The sequence below is a fragment of the Rhinichthys klamathensis genome, unplaced genomic scaffold (assembly GCF_029890125.1).
Source record: "Rhinichthys klamathensis goyatoka isolate OS25496 unplaced genomic scaffold, OSU_Roscu_1.1 h1tg000046l_1, whole genome shotgun sequence".
Lineage (NCBI taxonomy): Eukaryota > Metazoa > Chordata > Actinopteri > Cypriniformes > Leuciscidae > Rhinichthys > Rhinichthys klamathensis.
This window is the reverse complement of record NW_026606593.1, coordinates 3,030,911-3,047,444: the sequence shown is the minus strand read 5'-3', so window position 1 is coordinate 3,047,444 and position 16,534 is coordinate 3,030,911. Positions and strand designations below refer to the sequence as shown.

The following is a 16,534-nucleotide window of genomic DNA, read 5'->3' as shown; positions in this document are numbered from 1 at the left end:
GTGAACTAAAGTTGCGCTTAAACCAGTCCTAGTATTACACACATTAGAGTGTTGTCCCTTCACCCACAATGCACCAGTGCCGTCTGTTATTGTTTCTCAGGCAAGCTCCAGATTTTGTCCAATATGTGCAAAATAAATTAAATATTAGTATCAACTATATTAAATACTATTAATAAACGTGTAGCCTTTTTCAAATCGTAAGCTGACAATCTGGCACCTCTTGAAGATCTAACGTCCATTTACAAGTGCATATTTGGCTGATGCTTTGACCCAAAGCAACTTGAAAGTGCACTCAAGGTATAGTGTCCTGGGAATCATGCATGCTGTGCAATAGGAACATTCAAAAGAAAAGTCTACTTTTAACTTAAAGCCATATGTATCAGTGTGTCAAGATATAAATGTATTTGGTCGAGGTGATACTGTGCTATTGCTGTCAAATGTACACTATTATTGATGTATACCATCTAACTACAAAGGTTACTGTTCCTGCTACCAGAACGTGCCCAAAATGTTATTGTTGTGCATAATTTTTCTGATGTCACTGTAAAGAACTGATGCTATACATTCCAGTGATGCGAGAAAAGAAAAAGTGTCCTGAAGAGTCAATATCATGTCAAATTGATACAAAAATTGTGGTTTATGAAATCTGTTTTCAAATGTTGTTCATTTTATGCATTAACTAACGTGCATGTAAAGTAAATGTGCTTATGATGCTAAGATTGTATTGCTGATTACACCATCATTTTTTTGTGGAGCGTCATGTTTTATCTATATACAGAACCTTTGACAATCAAAAAACTTTCCAATTGTCATGATTGAAACAGTTCAAGATGTTTGGCTTGGCTATTTAGGTCTATGTTTCTTGTTTTTATTTTCGTGGTTTGATTTTAAATCCACTTCATTTATTTGTTAGAAAAATTGAATAGTCTTCAATTTAATTGACACTTTTATCACACTTCTGACTGTTTTTCATTATTTATTTAGTAAATGTATTAGTTTTAGTTGATCTGTTTTAAATGTAATGGAATGTAGTGGTTTTTTATAAGGTATGTTTACATGCACGAATTTGTTAACCGTATGAATCCAATCCGATTTCAGTTTCTAAAAGTTATTTATATGAACTCAAAACTTTGCAATCTGATTTACATATTAATTTACATGTGCATTGCATGTGTGCCGAAGTCATAAACGTATAAAAAACAATAATACACACGTTCGACACAGGAATTTTTTTTATCAGATTGAGAAAATAGTAAGATTCAAGCATTTACATGCTTATTCCCCCGCCATTGATCGGATTATTTCAGGTCTGCATTACTCCTTTCAATCCCACCCAAATTTATTTCGTATTGAGCACAGTCGGATCAACTGTGGTGTTTATATGAATGCTTTTCAATCCGACTGAGTCATCAATCTGATTACCAACAGATCATTTGGTTGCATGTAAACGTAGCTATTTTGACTCAACAGGGTTTGATTGTATTGAAGAGAGAGGACTAGACAGAGGATGAAATTAGTCTAAACTTTTAAACGTGTGCACAAATATCTATCAAACTGTTGCAACTGTCTCTTGCTGTTCATAAGTAGTTATTTGTGTTGTCTGTGCAAGCTCATTTTGTGTTTGAATCGGAACATCTTCCTTTGGTCGTCGGCACAAATCACAATACATTTACACAAAAGATAACTATTCACAAATGTGCCACTATTTGTACAAATCATTGCACATTCGTTTAATTTTGACCTTCACAGACAAAAGTTGCAAGAAATAATGTATTGGTTTGTGGTAAGATACATTTGTAACATTTTTTAAACTGATGGAAAATTGTACACGCATTCGTAAATGATGTCAAGGCTAATTTCTTTACAAATTATTCAGAGCCAATGCTGTGAGGTTTAACTATTGTAGATAGTTTGTTGATCAGTGTTATTGTGCGCACACACACAGTATTACAGATCATGACCGCCGGAGAGGCTTGCATAACTAAAGGTAACCAGCTCTTATCAAGCTTCCATACTACGATACAGGTGAGAGTAAACATACCTGACGGTAAACAAACTTGAGTTTATTTCAAGAGCTTAGTGTAACACTCTACTTCATTCTGTTTACTAATGCTCATCCGAATCATTACAATGACTTACCCACACGCATTTCTCTCTCACACACAGTCACTCTTGAAGCGCTTTCAAAAACAAAACATTTGAACAGAAAGAATGTCGAAACTCACTGGAATGAAAACAAATTAAAAAAACATAATGAATCAAAAGTACAATGTCTCTTGTCTTTTCATGTTCACCCTTTTCTTCAACCATCTGGGTGTCCGTCTGCCGGTTCCACTACTTCGGGATGTTTGAGCTGAAAATCAAAGCGAAAATGTAAGTTCATCCACACAACCAGCACAAGAGGAACTTGAAACCCATCTTACTTCTATAATCTGATGTATTACAGAGTGAAAAAGGAAAAGTGGCTTTTAAAATGTTTTTCACTTGGGAAAGTCATTTTCGAGGTAGAGCAAACTATATATTATTAGGGGTGTAATGGTTCAGATTAATCACGGTTCGGTTTTTATCACGATTTCAGGGTCACAGTTTCGGTACGGTTCGGTACGTGCTAAGTACAGGAAAAAAAGACTACCGTCAAATAAAGAACAAATAAACTACAAGCAACAGCACGAATTATTACAATAGAGCAAAGATACTAATAAAATAAACAGTGCTTTTCAGGTATCTAACAGTAGTTTTCAGGTATAGAAACTGAATAAAGTAATCAAATGTAAAACAAGATTGCATATAATCTTCAATGTATAAATTGAATAAAAGATGTATCATTATTAAAGTTACAAAAGCTATTCAGTCAAGAGCAGTGAGTGATTTCCCTGTTTTTTGTCGTTTGATTAAAGCTACACTGTGTGATTTTTACCCCTATCTAGCGGTGAAAAGGTATATGACCATCCAGTGAATATTAGTTTCTGTTCCTCTCAATTCCGATTTCGTTTTAACTCCTACGGTGGCCAATGTAGTCCAAGATTAACATGGCTTCCAGTTCGACCTCGTCCATGAGTGTTCCTTCAAGTGATGAGGTTATTTTAGAAAACTATTATAATTTGCAGTAATTTAATTTGTCAGGTAACATATAGGTTATGACATCTATGTAAAATGAATAATAGTTTTATGTTTTCGTTATTTTTTTACCATTTCATTGCTAACATCAGTTATCAGGTTCCCAGACGAATGCAAGCTAATCTTAGTAAAGTAACTTTTATCAGTGCTATCGTTATTCTGTATGTTGTACGACATCACTAGCGTAAGGCAAAGTTTATATTGTAGGCTATATTATACTTTCAAAAAGGCTTTCAGGTTTTTATATATCGGTCTCAAGCAATCCCCCTCTTGACATTCGACACGGTGCCATCGAGTGTAAAAACGCGAAAGGCGAAGCTTGAATTAACGGGTATGTCCCTCTTTGGCTAATGTACTTTCAAGATGGAGGGGCAACATGGCGACCGACATTAGAACCCCTTACCCATATGTATTTTCAATGCCATATTATACACTCACGAGAATACTTTATTACTTGAACGAAGTAAATATACATTAATTAGCACATATATTTTTGAAAGAACTAAGTGTTTTTAGCTAAGAATAAACTAAAAAAGTTACACAGTGTAGCTTTAACAAAAAACACACACAGCCAGAATATTAGGCTGCAGTCACTTTAACCCTCTGGGCTTCTTCGTAAATGGGTTACACTTAGCTTCCTCCCGGTCAAAAACGGACGAAGCCTTAAAATTTAACTTTACTTTTTCCCAGGATAACCATTCAAATATATTTTTGTTCTATAATATTTTCTGATTATTATTTAGAATTTTTTATGATACTTTGCATTAATTATATAATTTTTATGAGCTATTTTTTCCATTAGAATTAATATACATATTTTTATTTTATATATATATATTTTTTTTTCAATAAATACAGCATTTCACATCAAAATAAGAGTGTCAGCTTAATAAAAAAAAATAATTCAAGTAGAAGAGCGCCACCTAGTGGCTTTAAAAATAGTTACATGTGTGCAATGTCCTGTACAGCCTGTAGGCTGCCTATAGCTTCCTATATAAATACATAGAAAGGCTTTTTGATTCTTTTTGTTGGTTTAGACATGATTTCTCAATCTTATTCGTTTTTTTTTATTTAAATATACATTTAGATATTCTAAAAGACTAATTATTTATTTTTTTTAACAAATTTTTTAAGATAAGTATTAGGTTTTGCGTTATGATTACAATCAAACTATAGCATTTGGTTAGAAAGGGAACACAATGCAAACATTTTTGTTACTCAGTATTTGATCATTCAAATAATTTAACAAAAAAAGGGATGGTTAGTGATAATTCAAAACACTTCATACAGACATTTTGCAATAAATTGGTATTTTTTATTAATTTTAATTCAATAAGTAGTAATAACTTCAGAAGGGAACAGCAATTGTGATGAACGTAAATAAACAAAATAAATAACAGCAAACAATCATTTACTAGGTTAAAAAATAAAATGTTAATAATAATAATAATAACAATAATAAACATTATTTTAACTATATACATACAAACTGTAATTATTTGTAATTCTGTTGTAGTCTTGCCAGTTTATCTGTGTGTGTGTGTGTGTGTGTGTGTGTGTGTGTGTGTGTGTGTGTGTGTGTGTGTGTGTGTGTGTGTGTGTGTGTGTGCGCGTGTGTGTGCGTGTGTGTGTGTATGTTGCATTTGAGTGACACTCTTTTGTATTTTTTATTTATAAATTTTTGCATATTCTCAAATATATGCAAAAATTGCTGTTGCAGTCTTACCAGTTAATCTCTCTCTCTGTGTGTGTGTGTGTGTGTGCGTGCATGCGTGTGTGGGTGTGAGTGCGCATTTGAGCAAGATTTTTTTCTCATTTATTGATTTTATTTTTCATATTCTACAAATTTGCTGTTGCAGTCTTGCCAGTTTATCTGTGTATGTGTGTGTGTTTGTGTGCGTGTGTGTGGGGTGATCTTATTTGCACTCTTGATGTTCTAGAGTGTCACCCCTTCATTGCTGTACACTTTTTTTCGGCACAGTTGCTGATCTGTAGCTTGTACCAGCAAAAGTTTCTCTGAGTTTTCCTATTTTTTCGTATTTCCCATTCATTTCCTATGTCGGTCATTTTTGACCGGGAGGAAGCTAAGTGTGACTTTTTTTTTTACGACCCTTTAACAAATCAGAATCATCTCCTTGATTTTTTTGTGTGTTCATATAGGTAATACATGAAAAGTCACCAAGTTTCAGCCCGATCCGATCAAGCAAAAAAATTAAACATTTCAAAACGTAACAGTTTTCGGTCATTTTTGACCGAAGAAGCCCAGAGGGTTAAGACATAATGCAGTGATACTGTACATATGCCTTGTCTTTCTCGACCTTTTATCTCCACTTGAGACATAACCGACTATGTCTGCTATAGGATACTCACCAAGACGTGCATATTGACAATTTATTTTTTGTGTGAATTTGTCCGTTTAAGCGCAAGACTTGAAGATCGTCAGATTTGAGATGAATCACGATGCAAGGGCGTTTGATTTTGTACAGAGAACCGGTACACCCCTAATATATATACCCCATATATATACACATGCATGCATAATTATTTGTCAAGTCGATATTCTGATCATGAAAAACACCTTATATTTAGATGTGCATAATTATTAAGCAGGTTTCCTTTTACAGGTAAAATGGGCCAAAAGGAGAGATTTAACTCGCACTAAAAAGTAAAAAATTATCGAATGCCCATGAGGAGGATGCAAAAGGTGGAGAAGAAAAGCCTGTTTTATAATCTCTATTGTAACTCTGTTACAGTCACCTTGAAGTTGTTGTGATGCTCCAGGCTGCGGCAGTGCTCGGATTTTGCTTTGCTCTCATCGGTGTAGAATATGTTACACAGCTTGCAGAAGAAACCAGTTACTGGGATCACGTAGTTCACACCTGAAAATTTAAATGAAGATCCAGTGGTTATAATAAGGTATTGATCAAGTCTATTACTAGCAAGTGTGTGATGGACGACTTACCCACAATGTGGTCAGGTTGATCAGGGTTCAAAGGGGTTTTGTCCTGTTGATTAACCTCTTCCGAACCTTTTCCTTCACAAACTGAATCCCCACCAACACCTTCACAATCCGGTAAAGAACTTTGCTGGTTCTGCAAACACATCATTTCTCTTTTTAACCAGTATTGATACCATATATGCCTCACACATGACTGCTTTTCCTTTCCTTTCAATTCGTTTGAAAATGTAAATCAAAAGTTTAGTTCTGCATGACACTTTAGATGAGAAGCCAAAGGAAAATTATCAAATGGGTGAACAATAAATCAATCAATCCAAATGTTTCTAAGATCACGAGAATAGATTGTCAAATGTGTCCAACATGTGTGATGTTCACCTCCTTTGCGTCACTCTTGGTTTCCTGGTCATTTCCTGTTCTTTCAGAGCTTGGTTTAATTTGTTTTTCCTCCTTTTTGAACTCTTTCTCCCCGGTTTCTTCCTCTGAAGTGTATCTCCTGTAATAATAGAGCAAACAAAATGAAGACATAGAAAACGATTTCTGTTACTTTCACAATGGTTGTCACAAGTTACATGAACCATTCATGCAAAAGAAGCAGATTTCGTTCAGATGGTTTCTCTGCACACCTTTCCAATTTTATTTAATCAAATTCTGAGTACGTTTAGTGAAAAGTCATTAAAAAAAATTCAAGGTAGTCAGTTACACAGTGTTTATACACCTCTACAATCATTCATATTGTTGACGATATTTTAAAAGAGTTTTTTAATTAGGTATATTTTTTTCTCACTTATCTGACTGTTGCTGTTGTCTAACTACGGAAGCCACTTAGTAAGTCACTTAATGTCAGTGCCATTTATTAAAAAAACAAACTATAGAAAAGCGGGATTTATGAATAAAAAGCATGATTTATTTGCAGATTCCACTTGCTCGGATATTTTGATATCTACTGCAACAATAACATTTTAAATTGTGCTCAAATATTGAGGCCAACTGTACATTCCTGCTAATGCCTGTACTAGCCCATTCTACTCCAAATACAAGGATGAAAATGTATTGTGTCATTTGTGCATCCACTTTATTCAGCGATGGTTAATTGGTGCGTTTCCATTACAGATTTGCGCAAAACTTTTGCGATTTCTTCTAAATGTCGATAAAAAACTATTGCCATTAACCGATGTTATGCCTTTTTTTCCTCTCGCGATAAGTCATTTAAACATCATGGCAACGGGTAGGTTTATAGCCTATATCCCTATATCACAGCCACCGCCACCACACTAGACATCATTATTACTAATGGAAGGAGACGTGGTGTGTTATCCAAGCATTAATGGCAGGGAAAGACCCGTATACTGCGAACGGCACATAAGGAGTTTCTGGGTGTTTCTCCCTCATTTCTGCTCCAAGGTCTTGATTGTGGCATTTCTTTGAGGTTTAGAATCCAGTATTCCTGTAATTATTGTTTCTTTTATGAATTTAATAAAGATCTCTGTCTCGTATTATGTCCAAACGGTCAGTGTACATTTGTGTCCATTCGTTTTTCCTTATTTAACCCGTAATCGCAAAACGAAAAATTAACGGTGGTTGTTTTGTTTTTTAACACAAAGTTGAACACCAATTTTTTCTTAAATTTTAACTGTACACAAATGCTGCGAAAAAAAAGAAAAAAAATCGACTAAATTTCAGATTTTTGTGGATGACTTTTTGCCCCTTTATTAAACATTTAAAATATTCACAAATTAATACGGAAAAAATATGGAGATTTAAATGGTTTTCTTACGCCAAATTAGAACCTGGAAATTATATTTTTCCCGCAGTGCTGAATGAGAAGAGCCATATTTATGTCTCTGGAACCACAGCCTACAGAAAGGTGATTTAGGTGAATTATAGGCTAATGATAAAGAAAGAATAACGAGGCATTTTAATTGTTTATTAATAAACTATTGTTTTCTAAATTAGTGTCGGCTAAAACCATCTCCGCTGTAAGGCGCGAATGCGCCATTAGAGAGAAATGCACCTTTCATACGGATTACATAATCAGAAGGTAGCCTATTAGCTTTCGATTAGAATTTGTTCATTTTAAAGTGGACATTTCAAGTAGGGATGTCCCGATCCGATCAAGCGATAGGAAATCGGGCCCGATCACGTGGTTTCAGACTCGATCGGAATCGGATGCTGCGTCCCAATTCGCATACTATCCGTCCTAAATAGTATTCGAAAATAGAATTAGTACGTCCCAAATCGTAGTATGTTGAAATGAGTGTCCCAAAGAGACCCGGATGGTCTACTATATCCGGTCAGAATCCGAAGTGCAGATCGATGCGCACGCTAACGGCTGATATTGCCCACAACCCATCGCGCGTTGGACGAGGATTCAGTTAGAACTACAAACACGAATGAAAAGTGTTCAAAAACTACAGACATGGAGGACGCGCGAGTCCGGCGGTTGTGTACAGAGGTTGTAGATAAAGGGGTTTGAGTGATTAATTGTCAGTATCTAACCTGACGAAAATGTATTTATTCAATGTTGTCCACATTATACTGTATCTGCAGCAGCATTGTGAACTTTTGCAAAGATACGTTTAGCCATTAACTTTTAAATGCATTATTATATTCAAATTCCAAACACACGAGGAGAGTCTCGGCATGAAAGACCCACGACTGGCAGATGAACGTGCGACAACAATTCTCTCTGAAATGGTAAGAAGTTATATTAGATTGAATGGAGGATTTTAACTGTGACGAGATGATTGACAGGGCAGTTTACGGTGACAGATGCACGCGACAGATCTGTCCGTTAAAGATGACGAAGTAGTATGTCCCAAAGCTTGCCTACTCTTTTGCTACACACTCAAAAGTATGTACTTTTTCTTCACAAAAAGAGTACATACTTTTAGGGCGTAGTATAAGTAGGCGAATTGGGACGCAGCAGGACGTTACCTCCCGATCAGGACTCGGATATATGTAAATTGGGGGTGTAACGGTACATGTATTCGTAATTATTGAACCGTTTCAGTACGAGGCTTCCGGTTCGGTACGCATACAAACCGAACGATTCCTAGGACCATTTTTCCTGCAGACAAAATCCACGCTGGCGCGACCACCACAACGTTGCGCAACATCAAATGGCAAGCGTAATGAAAGCGGAACGAAACTGCGCTACTCATTATATTGTGCTTAACGGACCATTTATCAGTTCGGACCAGCAACATCTGTGCAGCGCGAGATCAAGCGACACTGTGCTAAGAGATCCAGTGAAGAAAACATTTGAATTCGCCACTGAAGTAATAACATCGCTGCGAGATCTAGTGAGAAGCATTCAAATTTCTCCGTTATTAACCGTTGATCTCTATTAGATCAAACAATGCTGACGTGGAAACCAGGAGAAACATTGTGCCGTGAATGATCATGGATTTAATGTTGCACTTCAAAACTCAAATATTATATAAATATATATTTAAATGTTATTTTTAATGTGATTACCAAACATTATTTGTTCATCCTTCAAAGATTACCCCCATATATAAACCTGAAAGTTTCAAGATGTAGGAAAACTCAAACTTATTTAAAAATAGTTTTTCTTTTAGGAAATTTCTCTGGCATTTCTTTCTTTTTGCTGTATCGTATCGAACCGCAAATTTTGTGAACTGTTACACCCCTAATATATATATATATATATATATATATATATACTCATAATTTTTTTATACACTTTTAAAACATTTTTATTTTTTGTTTACATGCCTGCCGGGTATTTTAAGTTGAGGTGCTATTTGTTTTTATATTAGACTTTTTCTATATTTACTGTTGCACTAAAGTCCAAAAGTGAAGATTTTATGTTACCTCACAGAAGTGCTCTGTTTGTTAACAGTTGTTGAATGTTAAAATAAGGTGAATTAAATAAAAAATAAGGAACATCCTGGATCTGTTATTTCTCTCTTCTTATTCTTTTTTTATGTATTATATAAGTATCGGATCGGGACTCGGTATCGGTAGATACTCAAAATCAAATGACTCGGACTCTAGGGCAAAAAAACCTGATCGGGACATCCCTAATTTCAAGCTTTAGCCTACATGGGCTATACTTGGTTTCAGTTCTCGCGCTCCAGTTCACGGAGATCATGAAACCGCGCCTGATTGTTTTATTTTATTTTACAAAAGCACAACGTTTTCTTGTTATTGTGAGTTTACACAAATAAAAATAGTTGCGAATAATGTATTATTATTTTCTGTATGACCAGAAATTATAGAGCATTTTAAGTCGTTTCCACTGCTGATAGGAAAACGCAAGTGTTCGCACCCGCGCCTCCGTGCCATGCAGTGCGTGCTCACACTCCCACACACACTTGGATAAGCGTCAAAATCTTGTTTATATGTGATAATCTTAGCCCTGTATTATTGTCTAACCATTATGAATGACATTTGACGAATTGCTTTGTTCCTTTTTTGGATAAAAGCGTTTTCTAAATATGTAGCCTAATAAATGTTATAATAATGATGATAATTATTAGCCTATTATTATTTGCGTATACCACGGACCCCAAACACACCGCGTCTTCCAATTCAGGTGACTGTAAATGCGCAAAAACTGTTTCCATTGCAGTTTCGCAAAATATTCCTTTTTCGAATTGCCTGAAAAACCTCCTCATGCGAGCGTAAAAAATTTTTTGCGATAAATGGGAGTTTTTGCGAAATTGACGTGTTTCCATTCAGCGTAATTTCAATTCGCAATTTCAATTTCCGCAATTTGACGGGTAATGGAAACGCGGCTAATGAGAGCATGATTTCAGAGTTACACTGAAATGACTGAGACACATTGACCTACCAATGAACCCGAGAGTCTCCTTTCCTGCTCATGACTATCTTCAGCACAGACCCCCAAAATTTGCAAGGCCGTCGACGGTACTTCGCAACCATTAGTTCAGCTGACTTTGCACTGTCCAATTGCATGTAACACTGAAAAGGAACAAGAAAGGGACGGTTTAGGAAAAATGAATTGCAATGTCTTAAAAAAAAACTACTCTATGCTGATCATCATAGATAGTGATGAGGGGGTAAATGTGTGTATACGTACCGTTCCTTGATGATTGGATAGAGAGTAGGCAGTCAGTTTTCCAAAGGGCTTAACCAGATTTAAAAGGGATTCCTTTGTGTATTTATGCTGAAATCTCTGGTTGGGAAGACCGCTGATGAAAATGGATCTCCCACTAGGGCTCTAAAAAGAGTATGAGGGATTGAAACCACAACAATCATTTTATTTTAATTGAGTGCTGCAGGGATGACATTTTTTGTTGACCAAAACCTGGAAATGTGATTTCCAGTCTCAAAGTTTTTTTTATGGGATTTTGGTTAAATGCCTGGATTAAGGTCAGCGGTGAACACAAGCTCAAGACACTTTCATATTTTATTCTACGGCATAAAATACATCAGTAAAACTCCCTTGTGATTTTTAAAGCTGTTACGTGTCTTGAAAAACTTGCAAACTAAATGGTGGTGACGTTGAAGTCATGTGACCGTGGTGGAGTTTGTTTATAGCCTATGTTTAGCTTTCGACTTCTGCCAATTGTATTTACACTTTAAAATTCATAAACGTTGTGTTAATTTAGATTATCATGATGGACAAAACATGTAAGAATCATAAACTTTTGTTAGTCAATAAACTGTTTATCGGCAATAATCCGAAAGCCAACGGGAAAAATCCAATTGGGTTTTGTCGAGGACACCAGGGTGATGCAAAATTCTGGGTTGGCCTACAAAAAAAAACACCATCACCATAGCAATGTTTTGTACCCTGACTGTTTTTTTTTTTTACAGTCATTAATATAAGCAAAGGAACTGTTTACAGAATGAATGAAAACTTCGTCATTATTTACTCGCTCTCATGTCATTCCAAGTAGGACTACAAGTTCACAAAAAATACCCGTGTCGTGCATCAGACTTTGTGTAAAGCCATTAAATAAGAGAAGCATCATGATTTTGTTTGTTGCTTTTTTTTTTCTCAGATGCAAATTAAAAAATTAAGCTGTTGTAAATTCAATAAATCTGCTGTTGTTTATATATTCTCTCAGGAAGTTTCCTTCCTTTCAGCAGCTGTGCACACAAACTTTATACAGTATACTCAGCACATACTTTGGATCAGTGCTGCATGTGGCAGATGAGTATAGCACTGCCCAGTGCCCACAGTTTCCTACAGCCAACATAGAGTGCATTCAGAAAATATTCAGACCCCTTCCTTTTTAACATTTTGTGATGTTGCCGTCTGAAGGGGCGGTCAAACTACACTTTTCGTTCCATTCCTACGCATACAAATGCTAGAGCCCGGAAACGCAAGCAAATGCGAAGAAGTTTGGCATTTCACGTTTACCAAAGTTTAAGTTTGGTGAACTGTGACCTTTTATTTTCTCCACCTCATTGATTAAAAGGTGTGTCATCTGTTGTGTAGCCATCTTGTTCTGAATGTAGTTCTCTGACCACCAGCCTGTAACATGCTGTGTAGTGTATTTCACATAAAAAAATAAAAAAACGTTGTCATTTTGACCACATTAGTTATTTTTGCGACTCCTGGTAAGCGTTTTGCTTCTCTTTGTTTTACCTGCGGGCTGCACTGTTAACACTGTTCTGGACTGCATCTATACACTAACTGTTCTTTTTTATATCTTTGTATTTATACTGTAATCGTCCATTTTTAAGTTTTTCTTGTGAATGCGTTTAAACTGCAATGTTAAAGTCCCCCTGTAGTCAATAATTTTATCCCTCAAAACTCATCATTGATCACTTAAAATTACATATTTAAATGCCTTCTTTGAAAAAAAATATCTCCAAGCCTTAAAATAGTTGAATATAACTCTACACCTTTGCCTCATTTAGTATATCAATATATACTATGAATATTAATTTAAGTCTATGAATATGCAAATTAGCCCCGCCTCCACTCACTCCCACCAGCTCAGAGATTCAATTGTTGACGATCACATGATGACCTGATTGGTTACAAGCAGGGCTTGACATTAACACCCGCCAACCCGCCAAATGCGGGTGGATTTAGCTTGTGGCGGGTAACACAGTCACTCCAACTAGCCACTTGGCGGGTTGAATAATTGTAGTCTTTTCAAAAGGCATCTGAAATAAGTGTGCGCGTCTCAGCTGCGTGGTGTGTCCGTTTTTATTTCGTCTCCCATGTTAACAGGTTAGAGCTTGCACACTGTCTGCGTGACACGTGCGTCTCAAGCCGCGCCAAAAACGCTTGCATGCTAGAAATAGAACCGACGGCTATTTTTCACGCGACATGTAACGTTGGAAGCGTTTCCAGGCAAAATAGAATAGGAAAAGATGTCATTTTAAAAACAAACACGTATTAATAACTGACATTTTTATGTTTGAAAGTCTATAGGTTTTGACATAAATGCAGATATAAATATAATTTGAAAATAAGATTTTTGAAAGATTTTCAAATATTGCACCCGTCAATACAGAACGAAATATTCTGCAGGCTAGCCTATTTGGCCGTCTATACTGCCGACGTTGTCTTTGCTGTATCAGTAGTAGGATATATTTTTGTTTATATAAACATGTATAAAATGTTTATATATATTTATTACATGGCTTGGTTGAATTCTAATGTAGAATGCGGTCTGTTATTTCTTGATAACCGATCGCTGCTAAGTATAACACACCGTTGCCATGAAAAATGGTTTATTTGGTAGGTAGCCATAGCCTGGGAAAACCCAGACAACTGCCGGCAAATTTAGATTTGCTCTGAAAGTCAGTCTGGCAAAGAGCTCATTCAAGCCCATTTCCAATCCGTCGAAATCAAGGCACCAATCAGAAACGTTGGGGCGGGCTTTACACGATGACGACAGCGCTGGGATTTTGAAGCAGATTTTGTAGTCTACATTACAAAGATGGATGCCGCCGTCGAACATCACTCATTCGAATCAGCTCTCGCGTCTGTTTTAAGCGATTTGAACGTTTCCTTTTTGTTAAAAACCGAGCAAAGAACAACACTCGGAGATGTTTCTCCGCCGCTCTGCATACGTCATCTCCTTCACCGCTCTGATTGGGTTTAGGTCTATCCGCGACGTCCGTTGGTGACGCCCCTCTGGAAATGATTTGTCTATGACGCTTTGCCAGACCATAACTCAGTTACAACTGAGAATGGTCTGGTTTTAACCAGGCTAAGGTAGCCATGTAATAAGCGGGATAATGTTTAGCGAGGCGGTTGTTATAGCGAATACAAACCCTTCAGGCTGATTAAGACCCCTCTGCTTCGCGTCGGGCTCCTAGTCAGCCTGTCAGGGTGGTATTCGCTATAACAACCGCCTCGCTATACATTATCCCTTACATAAACGGCGCCTATGTCCCGAGATAGACCTCCCTGTACGTCACCAGCAGCATCAGACACGTTTCTGGTGTGCAAAGACACAGAAAACGCCACGCAGGACGCCGGTGGAGCTATGTGGGGTCCGAACCATGGCATGCATTTTTCGTGAGGTTTCGAGACTGACCTACTTTCCATTGCAACTTGTAACAAAGAATTTCCCATCGGGGCTCAATAAAGTAATTCTGAGTCTGATTCTGATATTGAAACAGACAGTGTTTCTAATGCTAAAAGTTTTTTTCAGTTTAGTTTTTTATTAATCTTCTACATGGATGCACCACTTTTATTATGCAATAGGAAGCTACTTTTTAACGTCTTTATCTTAATACATGGTTTTATTTTAAAAAAGGAGCTTTACACACAACTTTATCAGAGCTAATGATAATGACCTGTAATTGTTATACATTTATGTAGTCTTGATTTGGGTGTGTACAGTGGTTTTACATTTTAAAGGGTTCAGGGTTCCAGACTGCGACCAAATTGGTCGCATATGCGACCATTATTTGAGAATGTGCTATGAGTTAAATGAGTTAAAATGTTATGTGGTCGCATTTGTGCGAGTGGACGCTTGAGCAACAGAATGCCGTTGTATCAGCTGCTGCAGTCCGTAACTTATGTTCAAAATGAACGAGTAGGCTACATCATGAATCCATTTTCCAAACCGTGTTTTTGACTTATTCTGAATCACTACGGTACGCCTATAATAAGTGTTTATATTCGGACTATTTTATCCCGGGGTCGTCTCGGCTGCGGAGTAGCCCAGTGCCTGCGTGACTCGCCATAGACATTAACGGAGAGAAGTTCCGTCTACAGTGTTCTTCCACAAGACACGTGCAGTTTATTTATTGACGAACGTAGACGTGTCACGCGCATTGCACACTGAAGGTGAAACGCGCCAATTTACGAATTCACACATTATAAGGCATATAAAAATGATAAAAATGGTCTCACGAAACACAGAGCCCCTTCCTCCTAGTCCTACGTCTTTTCAGCGGTTATATTTTCCTCTGTCGAGCGATTACTCTCATGATCGCTCGACAGAGGAAAAGGAAATTATTATAAAATGCAGAAGGTAAGGAGTGTGAGATTTCTGCTTTTAGTTACAACTATAAACTTTGATAACGAAAATTCTGTACCAGTTTATTATAACACTCTAATCTTTTAAAATGTAATGCATACATTTGAATGTTTAATGATTTTTAAAAGATAGAAAGATGATAATAGACAGACAGACAGATAGATAGATAGATAGATAGATAGATAGATAGATAGATAGATAGATAGATAGATAGATAGAATATGATTCAAATGTAAATAGATAGATTGTATATAATTCAAATGTAAAATGCTTAAAATTACAGATTAAAATTACTGTCCAAAATCCATGAAAATCCTGAAATTTGGCAATGATAATTAATATATTACAGGTATTTCTGCTGCAACCCAGAAAGCCTTTGCTAGCCTTGGTCCATTAAAACCACTATTCATCAGCATGCATTGATTAATCCCATGGCATGTAGCCAAAAAAAAAAAAAAAAAGGTGCGACCAAATCATATGCTGGTGCGACCAACTGAGAAAGTTGGTAGCACCAGTGCAACCAGTGGATAAGTTAGTCTGGAGCCCTGGGGTTGTAAATCTAGTTCAAGTAAATTTTAGCACGCCATAGTTAACTTTAATCAGGTAATTTCACAACAACAAAAATGTGGCTAGTAAAAATGCTGTGTGGCTAGTAACTTTGGAAAACCACTAGCCACATTGGGTAGTGAGCATAAAAGTTAATGTCAAGCCCTGGTTACAAGGTAATTTGTGACGTCAGAAACACCAGCAATTTTAAACCGCGTTTTTTAGACCGTCTTTGGTTCACTGCAGTTTTTGTGACATGAATTTGCACATGGTTTGTCTTAAAGCACATTAAAAACACCACATAGAAATTTAAACAACATTAAAAGCTAGATTTTCAGCACAGGGGGACTTTAACATTCTTGTGTTCTATGGAGAAAAATAAATCATATAATTTTTAGGGAAAGTATGAGGGAGAGTAAACAACTGAATTTTTTTTCTCTTATATTGTAGTGAACCAAGTCTT

The 16,534-nt window shown here is 36.4% G+C and overlaps 1 protein-coding gene across 1 annotated transcript in view; it reads right to left on the bottom strand.

Annotated features, from left to right (window-relative positions):
• Positions 1-1,700: 1,700 nt before the first annotated feature.
• Positions 1,701-16,534, bottom strand: part of zgc:152816 (uncharacterized protein LOC777712 homolog) — a 30,298-nt gene continuing 15,464 nt past the window's right edge. Inside the window, exons 13-18 of the mRNA XM_056247394.1 lie at positions 11,145-11,285; positions 10,896-11,026; positions 6,452-6,569; positions 6,080-6,209; positions 5,875-5,996; positions 1,701-2,353 (exon numbers count right to left, since the gene is read on the bottom strand). Coding sequence (XP_056103369.1) covers positions 2,303-2,353; positions 5,875-5,996; positions 6,080-6,209; positions 6,452-6,569; positions 10,896-11,026; positions 11,145-11,285 — 693 coding nt within the window. The 3' untranslated portion in view covers positions 1,701-2,302. The remainder of the gene's footprint in view (positions 2,354-5,874; positions 5,997-6,079; positions 6,210-6,451; positions 6,570-10,895; positions 11,027-11,144; positions 11,286-16,534) is intronic.